Genomic DNA, 11,598 nt, shown 5'->3' on the forward strand with positions numbered 1-11,598 from the left:
TCTAACAGAGCGTGCCTTATATTATTTAAATCAGAGAACTGTAGTAACCTAAAGCTTTCAACACTACAGGTCTTAAAGTCTTCTGTGCATCTGTAATTATCCTAAAAATTAAGTGTCCTAAATTTGCCTAATTCAAAGTTGAAGAAAACTGGAAAACACCCCAAAAGTAAACATGTCTTATACAGAAAATTACAAATTTAAATTACTTTGAGCAAAAAGAGGTTTGAGAGTGAGAAGGATTACCTCAACCCAAAACATGACTACAGATCACCATCTAAAAACAAATATTAATACTGCTTAATTTTAACAGAGTACCATGACTGTATTTCCACTAGTACTAAAAAAGTATACTTCAATGCCTAAGTCTCTGCTTTCATCCCACTTTTTTTCTACCATCCCAAATCAAAACTTAGGCCACTGCACTGACACACAGCCTATCCTCACTGCAAGAATATTATTCAAACGTGTAAAAGGAAGAATGAAGGGCTCAAAGAAAACTAAATACTTACTTTTTGCCAAACTTAACCTCCTGAATATGTCTGCAAGATACTAGTTTGTTTTAGCACACATTTTCTATAAAGTCATTAAAATTAACAAGCCTAAAGAAATATCAAGTAAGAGTTTAAATAAGATAGCTTACCTTTTATTTATAGGTTTTTCATCTTTTTCATAAGGCTTTACAAACCACTTGCCAATACGTACAAAGTTCCGGTTCATTAAACACCGTTCCAACAGATTGTGAACTGCTTTGAAAAGCAAAGTACGGCATTCATAGGAAAGTCCATTCTCCCACACTCCATCTTCCTCTTCTATAAAAGAAATGAAAGAAACAAAAGGTAACACTGTGGCACTATATCTACTTAGAGCTAAGTAAAAAGTGTGATAGTTTAATCCCTAAATTCATAAACCCTACTTCACCTCAGAATAGTGAGCTACAATCACTTTGGTATCTCTCTAGACATTAAAATATCAGGTTTCAAAGCTACTCCATAGAGAATAAAAGGCCAAAGTGCCATGTATTCTATTAAACCACCAGAAAATTATTTTTCCACCATATAAAAAGGCAACGATATGCTGCAAACAGACTGATTTCGTTTCTGTATAAATGAAAAGGACATTTGTATAACCAAGGGAAATATTACACATTCTACACCTAAGATGCCAATTTCTAAGCTGGCTCACTTGTTAGTTACTTTACAAAACTGACCTTGCCAAAAAAACTAGACAGTTAATAATTAAACTCAAAATATTTTATGTCCATCAGCATTCTAATCCATGACTCAACTATAAAAATAAGTGATGGAGGGCTTCCCTGGTGGCGCAGTGGTTGAGAGTCCGCCTGCCGATGCAGGGGACACGGGTTCGTGCCCCGGTCTGGGAAGATCCCACGTGCCGCGGAGCGGCTGGGCCCGTGAGCCATGGCCGCTGGGCCTGTGCGTCCGGAGCCTGTGCTCCGCAACGGGAGAGGCCACAACAGTGAGAGGCCCACATAACGCAAAAAAAAAAAAAAAAAAATAAGTGATGGATAAAAAGGAAGCTTTTGGCAAAGAGCCCAACAAGCAGTGCATTATCAGCCACCTTAGGTCTCATTACAACCAAATGATTCCCATGTTTACTATTCAGTATAGGATTCTCTACTTGGGGGCAGAAACTTAAAAATTTAAAGACAAATTTTAAATGGCACATCTGATATAAAGTTATAGCAATCTTCGCTAACTATACAGCCTCAATTTTTCCAGCAAATCTATTAACCACCCAAGTGAAGTTACCAAAACAAAAAAACCAATAACAAAAAAAATGCAGTCAGGGCTTCCCTGGTGGCGCAGTGGTTGAGAGTCCGCCTGCCGATGCAGGGGACATGGGTTCGTGCCCCGGTCCGGGAGGATCCCACATGCAGTGGAGTGGCTAGGCCCGTGAGCCATGGCCGCTGAGCCTGCGCTCTGCAACGGGAGAGGCCACAACAGTGAGAGGCCCGCGTACCGCGCGCAAAAAAAAATTGCAGTCATTTTGATGTAAGTATGGATGTAGTTCAGAAAAAAAAACTTTTTACTCTCTATCCATCTCATACCTATAACAAAGCATCCAAGGAATCCTACTATAAATGATAGCTACTACAGTCAGCATTTTAACTGTTGTAATATTTTAAACTGCTATTTCAAATATAATTTAGTATCCTTTTATAACTTCTATAACTTTATAAACATTTTATAAATATGGGTCTTCTTTCAATTTAAGTAAAAATAATCTTTCTTAATTAAACACTAAAAATGTATATAACATTCCAATAGAAAAATAATAAACTAAGATGCTTTTGAATAAAATCAGAGACACATATTAAAAGAGTGACACATGGTTTATATTCATAACTTACAAAACAAATGGGCAGAATAAACATTAACTCAAAAGCCTGACAGTGGACTTTAACTGCACTAGAAATTTGTGCCACTACAAAGGTTAATGTTGATTTTATGTTGTTCTTTAAAGTGTTTCTTAAATTATAGTTGAAGTTTTTCAAATAAACTAATTGTGCTTTTTCCAAAAAGGTAAGCTCTTAAAAAATGAGGTAAGCTTTAGAAAATTACAATACTTGAGAGTTGAAATAATTTTTAAATCATTAATAATAAACAGAGAAAGTTCTTCACATTCTACTATATTACAGACATCCTTATCTACTTCCATTTAAAGCCAAAATTTTACAAGTTTCACTTTATTAAAGAAAACAGGCTAGAAGAAAAGGGAAGTGGCACATAGTGATTTCACTTTATTTAAAAGGTCTAGATCACAAGCATATTTGTGAGTTGCTGAAAGAAAAAAAATGAATCTTTTGCAATCTGCTTTCAGCCTAATCAGGTTCTATTATTTCAAAATTAAATACCTACAACATTAAGAGTTTTATCTAAAGTTATGTGATTTATGATTACTAAAAGTACACATATTCTTAATTCCAAGAGAATTATGCCGGAATTCTTCACTTCTTCATAACCTATTTAGTGTACTTTTATTTTTATTGCCTTTTACCTCAAAAATTCTTACCTTCTAGGAAGCACAATGGAGTAACATTTCTCATACGTAAGTAGCCCCTACCAAAATCTTTTTTCTGACTACTTCTAAGTTTTAAACCAACAAAGAGCCAAGGCACACAGTTACCATTACATTCCAAAGTTGTACAGTCACTATAAACTTCAAATATCAGAAAATTATTCACTTAAAACTTGAGACTGAATTTACCTTCTTCCCCAAAAGAGTAAATTAAAAATGTTTAGAACAGTAAGTAATACGACTGTATTACATAAATACAATTTATATAAATGTTCACATAAAATTCTGAATATTTTATGGTTTTATTTTTAAAAATCTATTTCAGTTAAACCTGTACTTAAATAGTTTAAGGATACTAAATATAGTTTAGAAAATTAACCAGTATTAATATTCAAGCATTTCTCCCTCATTGCTCTTAATTTTTTTGTCTAGAGAAACTCAGGTGAACTTACTACGCATTGTACATTGTACCCTCAAATGCCCACAATGCTCATTAACACTAAATGGGAGTTACGCATAAAACAAACGGACCACTTGTTAGGATTTTCTAAGGCCAACAAGTATCTTGAGTATATCTTCACCTATATGGTAGGTAACAAAGCAACCATTACAAAAGTAACATAATTTCATTTTTCATTGCTGAGGAAATAATAATTCCTAATAACATTCAATGAAAAGCTTGAAGGGTTTTTTTTTTGGGGGGGGGTCACTTAGCAACAAGAAGCCTACTGAGCCAAGCTTCTATCTTGATATTATAACCATAATAAAAGTACTTCTACATGTTGTGTTCAGAGATATAAAAAGTGAAATGGTGGGATTAAGACTCCGTGCTCCAATGCAGGGGGCCCAGGTTCGATCTCTGGTCAGGGAACTAGAACTAGATCCCACATGCCGCAACTACTCAACTAAAGGAGCCCACATGCTGCAACTAAACGATTCCCTCAGAGCTTCCCTGATGGTGCAGTGGTTAAGAATCCGCGTGCCAATGCAGGGGACACGGGTTTCATCCCTGGTCCAGGAAGATCCCACATATCAGGAAGCAACTAAGCAACTACGGAGCCTGTGCTCTAGAGCCTGTGAGCCACAACTACTGAGCCTGTGTGCTGCAACTACTGAAGCTCGCAAGCCTAGAGCCTGTGCTCCGCAACAAGAGAAGCCACCACAGTGAGAAGCCCTCGCACCGCAACAAAGAGTAGCCCCCGCTCGCTGCAACTAGAGAAAGCCCGCGGGCAGCAACAAAGACCCAACGCAGCCAAAAATAAAATAAATAAAATTTAAAAATAAATAAAAGATTCCCTCATGCCACAACTAGAGATCCCGCATGCCGCAACTAAGACCCAGTACAGCCAAATAAATAAATATTTTTTTTTTAAAAGTGAAATGGTACAACAAAGCCACCCAAGACATAGTGATATGCACCTCTTACATTAATTAATATAAGTCCTTGAATCTCAACACCAGTATTATAACAGAGAAGGGAGGGAGGAGGAACACATGGCAAATCTTTACCTAGCTCTTTTGAACTTAATCAACCATAGCCTAATGGAAAAAGTCTGCTTAATGTATTTAAATAAATGTTTTCCTCCTCTTGTATCTGTATCCCCAGAGAAAACAGTTTCAATTCTGTGTTTTTAGTACTGTTCCATTACCCTTAGCATTAGAACTCTTAATCGTCATTACTTGAAAAAATTTTACAAAGTATTTGAAGAAAACAATGCATAAGTTCAAATGTTAAATTTGATTTCCATAAAAAATTTTTTTCTGAGGATACGTATTATAGTGATGCAAAAGTATGTGATAGGTCATCAAAATAATTCTCCATGAGTGGGGGAAAAAAAAAACAAAAAAAGTTGATATACCTAGCACTTGTACTCAGTTTTCTCAAAACTGACATCTTTAAATATTTCCACAGCGGTAAGCCACTAAAAAAGGAATCTTTTCCTAAGTAAGTCTGCCAAACTATTAAAATGCAACATGCACTAATGAATAATAAATGGGCCAAAAATGATCACTGTAGAAAATACTGTGTATTTCTTGAAAGAATAAAGAGAAGTGTTTAAATGTGTAGCTCAGTGTCTGTCTTGAACAACAACTGCCCATTCATAAGCTATTCATTCAACAAATATTACTGACAGCCTTAAACTGGCAGCATTATTGATCAGCAAAACCTGACAAATTTTGGTTTAAAAGAAGCCCAATATGCTAACCTTTGACTTGAAGCCTTAAAAGACACACTTTCTTGCTCAAAATGGATAGTACACAAAAAAGCATGGCAAACAAAGTTGTCCCTAGAGACTAGCAAACATAAAAAGCTGGGTCACAAGTAAATTATGGAACAGAAGACAGAAATGAATTAACTCTCTTCGGCTACCTGGGGAACAAAACAATTTTTTAGTTTGGCTGACACTAAACTCCTATATTTGGCTGCTATTTATCTATTTGTCAACCTTGTTAAAGCTGCCACTTAAGGTTAAATTCCACCGTAATTAATATCCTTCAGGGCTTCCCTGGTGGTGCAGTGGTTAAGAATCCACCTGCCAATGCAGGGGACACGGGTTCAAGCCCTGGTCCGGGAAGATCCCACATGCCACAGAGCAACTAAGCCCATGAGCCACAACTACTGAGCCTGTACTCTAGAGCAACAGGAGAAGCCACCGCAATGAGAAGCCTACGCACAGCAACGAAGAGTAGCCCCCTCTCTCCGCAACTAGAGAAAGTCCGTGCATAGCAACAAAGACCCAATGCAGCCAAAAAAAAAAAAAAAAAAAAAAATCCTTCAGTAAAAGCATCCAAAATTAAATTCTAAGACTAAACGATGGCCTGTTTAGTTTGACACTATTTACAATGAAATTCTGTTATGATGAAAAGTATTTGGACATGTTGCTCAAATCCCATATATGTACCACAGGAGCCAGGAAAAATAAATATTTTTAGCCTGGACTGATTCTGTTTGTTCAGTTCTCAAGGTATCAGTTTTCTCAAAGAGTCTTATCACATTCTAGCTACTATGATTTTCTTTTTAAGATGCAAACCTCAGAGAGGGAGCAGTTGTTTTTCTTTTTGTTTCAAGGGAAAAACTAAAAGCCAATGATGACAGCAATAAAATTCAAAAAAGGGTAAGGCACAGAATAAAAATACCCACAAAACTCTTCTCCTTCGAGAACACACTAATGATAATGAAACAACCTCGCTCTGAAGCAAACTAACAGTACACTTAAAAGAACCAATATAAAGACTTTTGACCAGAGGAATTAAGCTAAAATTTTCCCACCACCACATTTACATCTCTATCACACAACCACTGAACGAGGGCCGCTACAAAGTTTAAATTTAAAAAAATTAAAATTTGGGGCTTCCCTGGTGGCACAGCGGTTAAGAATCCGCCTGCCAGTGCAGAGGACACAGGTTCGAGCCCTGGTCCGGGAGGGTCGCACATGCTGCGGAGCAACAAAGCCCGTGAGCCACAACTACTGAGCCTGCGCTCTGGAGCACGTGCTTCGCAACAAGAGAAGCCACCGCAATGAAGAGTAGCCCCCGGTTGCCGCAACTAGAGAAAGCCCGCCTGCAGCAACAAAGACCCAACACAGCCAAAAATAAATAAAAATAAAATAAATTTATTTTTTAAAAAAATTAAAATTTAAAAGGTTGTAATGAAAGAGGAGTTCTGTTCTCCAATCCTTTTTCTATCAAAACATATGGATACTGATCCAACTATCCATTCTCTTAGAGGGAACCGAGCAAAAAGTAAAAGAAAAAAAAAGTGTTTGGCTTTGGGATTCAAGGGACATTATGAACAAATTATCTTTCTGGAATGTTAACAGTTAGGCCAGTACTAGTTAGCACAAATCCTGACCCAGAAATCAGCAAGTCTTTGCAAATTACTAAATAGTATCGACTACTGCTACAAAACAAGTAACTGAGAGTTAAAGTATGTATCAAATCAGATCTGGTTTGCTGTAACAGACTTTTACCAATTAGCAATAAAACCAGTTTACATTCTATTTCTACATATCAGCAAATCTTGAAAGGAAGGTGGTGACCCAAACATGTGCTACATGTAAAAGGCAGGCAGAAATTTAAAAGGCACTATGGAGCCTGACCGAACTCTTCAGAACTATCAAGATCATCAAAAATAAAGCGAGTCTGAGAAACTGTCACAGTCTAGAACAGTTGAAGGAAACATGACAACTCAATGTAATATGGTATCTTTGAGAAGATCATAGGATAGAAAAAGGACATTGGGTAAAAATAAAAGAAAACCAAAGAAAGTATCAATTTTAGGTAATACCAATGTATCAATATTGGTTCATTAGCTGTGAAAAATGTACGTTTTGATGGAAGATGTTAACAATAGAAGAAACTGGGTGAGGGCTGTTATTCAGGAACTCTATACTATCTCTAACTTTTATGTAAATCTAAAACTATTTTAAAACAAAAAGTTACTTTTAAAAAATACACTATGGATGACACAAAGGAGATTAAGGGGGTTAAGCAAAGGCAACTCTGTACTTTTATTACTGAGTTAGTAAGAAAAACTGAGAATTCTAATCTGCAAAAAGGAATGCCTCCCTCCTTCCCTCACCAACAAGAGGAGCACCATTATCACCATAACCACAAACATTTCAGTCACAAGATGCGGTAGGTGCCAAGCAAACAGAAGGACACTGCCTGTGAAGAGCAGGCTGAAACTAAATTAACCAGCTTTTTGTTACCACCTGGGTCCTTCCGGTTCCCCTTTCCTCACTACTACACCTCCACGTGGAACTCAGGATTGCCTCCTGCAGCTGATGCCACCCCTACCGTCCAGCTGCTCTCTTCTCAGGGGAGCTTAAAAGAAGGGGATAGAGGGCCACAGATGGGAAGAAATGAAAAAGGGGTTAGCTAGAGAGACAGAGGCAGACTAATTACCCCAAAAGGGAGGCAGACGGCGTCCCTGGAGCAAACAAAAGGGCGCGACAAATATACTCTATCTGCAAAGACCTTATTATTCTCTAAGATATGTCTGATTTAGGTAAAAACATTCTAAAGTAAATGACAAGTTAAAAAAAAAAAAAAGCTAAAACATTATAAAAATACCATTGGCTACACCAGCTGTTTACAACAGTACAGGACAGACTTGGAACAGTGAATATGATTACATACGACTACTAATATATTTTTCTTTACTACTTCAATTGCTTTCACTCTGATAAATCCTTAGTATTCAATGGCATTCAGCAAAATCTGACAAGTAAAGCCTAATCTTCCAAAATTACTTTCATTATGTTCAAATCAATATTTTAAGGTGTCGGTATTACCATTTTTAAGAAAATATGCTAAAAAAACAGTTAAACTAGAGAAGAAATTTTTTTTTTATATAACTGAAGTTCCAGGAGAAAACATATTTAAACACATAACATGAAACATCGAAAAAAAAATACCCACCTAATATTTTAATAGACATCAAAACAGCTTACATTTAACTTTAATTTTATTTCAATTTTACTGATTTGCTCATAAAATTATTTCTCTAACTTTTCAGATTATGATCCCATGTCCCACTGTAAAAGCTAACAAGTTAGCACTGTTTCATGTCAAAGACACTCTCTGATGGAACAGTACCTAAAATAAAAGTATCACTTTCCAAGAGTAAGAAAATTAACATATGCCTTCATATGTTAATAATGTAACAGCCACAAATAAAAATAATAAAGTAACTATATGCCTGGGGGAAAAAAACACGAGAAAGTTACAATACATTTCTAGATCCTCTACAACTGTTTACACATTCATACAGAAGACAGCAGTGGCAGAACTGACTCAAAGATGAGTTACACTTGGCTTCCAAAGTATTTTATGACTCTGCTAGGAAATGCTCCCCAATTCCATTTTTCCTAAGTTAATTCATGTAACATGCCTTTCTTGGGCCCTGTCTGCCAGAAATTCATGAGAAAGCTGGGTGGTAAAAGAATAAAGTTATTCAAGGCTTAAAAAAGCTGCCATAATATGCATAATTTTAAGTAAAATAAAATAACCCCAGTGAACTAAAACATGAAGCTGAATTTTTATCTGGTTTCATACTCAACAATGTTCCACCAAAAAAATCTTAATTTTTAATACAAATGTTTTTAAGAAAAGTATACAACATTGCTATATTGTCAGTTAGAAATAAGTTGCTTTCACCTGACAAGTCATGGTGAATAAGGTCGGCAAAATTGGGGTCTTCGCCCCACCAAAATATCCACAATTCTCTTCTTCCAGGTCTTTGATCTCGCCGCCAAACACCAAGGACGTCTGCCTTAAGGCAGCGACTAAAACTGCTCAAAATGGGGTCTTCCTCTGTCACCGGAAACAGAATGGGGGCAGAAGTTGGGCCTTGCCATACGTATCTTTTCCATTTAATTCCCGTCAAGTCAGCCTGAAGAAAAGAAAGCATGATTTTTTTTTATTACTGCGTATTCACTCAAAATCAAAAGTACTCACTATTAAACTCCCTTATTTCATTAAGACACTACAATTTTTCAACATATGCTTACGATATTAAAGCAGACTGACAAAAAAAATGCTTATTCTGATAATTCAGCAACCAAAAATTAAAGAAAAAGAACAAAGACAGTTAAAAAATTAAAACTGACATGTCACTGAATAATAGTGTCAATAAATATGTGTCCCAAGGAGAAATAAAAGAAACTTAACAATGTTAAATATAAACATGTACTTTGACGCTGCACACTGAGTCAACATTTACTCTCTGTCCTAAATTCTGTTCTAACTGGTTACATTTGTTTCTTGGTGTCAAACTTACAACAAAATTAACTTTTAAAGATTCATCATTCCATGTTTATAGAAGTCATGGCTCTAATGAAATCTGAACTACATTTAAAAAAAATCTTGTTAAATCTTTACACATCCCTTTTAGGAAAAGTCAAATAGCTGCTCACAAAGAACCGTCAGATTTGTGCTAGTCTTATCTTCAAAGAACCTGATCCTAAAAGTACCAAAAATAGACTGAGTTGGAGAAGACAGAAACATAAAACCCGTTTGTCTTATACCATCTGAAGAGATGCTGATTAATGGATATTGTACAAGAAAACATTTTAGAAGGGGGAAAGGCATTAAAGAGCTCAATTTAGCATTGTGAAAGAAATTCATCAGAGCGAATTCAGTAACTCTTTAATCTAACTTAAAGGTGCAAAGCCTAAGGTGCCGAAAATGAAACTGCTGATACACGACTGGCAGTTTACACTTGCCAACTAGTTGTGCTCCGCCCACTCAATTCACTTACCTATCACACACTCTTAATATTTCTCATAGGACAGGGAAAACGAAAAAAGAAAGTTACGGAAACTTTAAATCATTTATGAAGCTAAGCTACTATCTAATTGAAGACTGAGTTTTGCAACAGTTGGCACTTTTGAAACTCTTTATTGGATGTTCCCAGACCTGGGCCAACCTACACAATTGTCTTCCCTACATCCAGCTTCCCCTGACTTTTCAATAAAAGGAGGAGCAGCCTCCTGAAAACACTCTAAAAACGCAGGCAGAACAAATATAAAAACATTTAGTACAGAACCACAGCACCTCCTCCACCAGCCCGCTCCACTCTCACACAAACATAATGTTCTAATAAAAGCAAGACGGCCAGAAATTGTCAAAATGGCAAACTCTTCTCAGAGTTTAAAAGAGAAAACATATGAAATGGCATTTACTGTATTTTACACAGAGTCTGAAGTCACCCAAGGAAGAAACTAACCCCCTACAGTTTGACTCATATGAAAAAACGCAAAACGAAAAGAGTGCTTAAGTTCCGGGGTCCTGTTTACTGGGAGAAACCAAATGACCAGAGTGAGGCAGTGGGAGAACGGGCGATAGTGGAAAGTGGGAGGAGGGGGTACATGGTCAACAAGGAGAAAAGCAACAGTTAAGCAAGAAACACAGAGGGAAATGCTAGCGTCCTGCCAGATAAGGAGCCCAAGTTGAAGACAAGACTACGGTGAGGAAAAAGGAGTCGGAAACAAGAAAAAAGGCCGACAGTCCTAAAACAGAGCCCAGGACGGCGGGGGTGGAACGCGTCTCCGGGCTGGTGCGGAGCTCGCCGCGGCGCCGGCTCCGGCTGGGCCTCGCCCGGGGACTTGGGCATCTGGATCCGACCCGGACCCCCTCCCCCACGGCCCAAGGGCGCACCTCGCGGCCCCTCCCCCACCGCCCACTCGCCGCGGCCCCCGCCCGGCACTCACCAGGCAGAAGAGGTTACAGTGACAATCTTCCAGGCTGGCCCCGTTCGGCACGAAGGAGGAACTCATCGTCCCTCACAGCAGCCGCCGCCGGCGCCACAACCCACCATCCGCCATTACCGCCGCCTCCGACCAGAGAGAGAAACACAGACACCGGGGAGGGCGGGGGGGTGGTGGTTGGGGGGGGCGGTGGAAGAGGAGGCCGCCGGGCCGCCAGCCCTCTCCACCCACCCCCCCGCCGCCGCGAGCAGCCCCCGCCGCCCGGCCGGCCGGCACCCAGCCGCCCGGGGCCGAGGGCCGGAGGCGGGAGGGCCGCGCCGCGTTCGCCCCGCCGGCCGGACTGAGG

At 38.5% G+C, this 11,598-nt stretch overlaps 1 protein-coding gene across 1 annotated transcript in view; it reads right to left on the reverse strand.

Moving 5' to 3' along the window:
• Positions 1-11,321, reverse strand: part of MED13 (mediator complex subunit 13) — a gene marked incomplete at both ends in the record, with an annotated part of 93,264 nt that extends 81,943 nt beyond the window's left edge. The window contains 3 exons of the mRNA XM_079725694.1: positions 641-809; positions 9,202-9,436; positions 11,256-11,321. Of these exons, the coding sequence (XP_079581820.1) occupies positions 641-809; positions 9,202-9,436; positions 11,256-11,321 (470 nt within the window). The remainder of the gene's footprint in view (positions 1-640; positions 810-9,201; positions 9,437-11,255) is intronic.
• Between the last annotated feature and the right edge of the window lie 277 nt (positions 11,322-11,598).

Source organism: Hyperoodon ampullatus, assembly GCF_949752795.1.
Source record: "Hyperoodon ampullatus genome assembly, chromosome: 19".
Lineage (NCBI taxonomy): Eukaryota > Metazoa > Chordata > Mammalia > Artiodactyla > Ziphiidae > Hyperoodon > Hyperoodon ampullatus.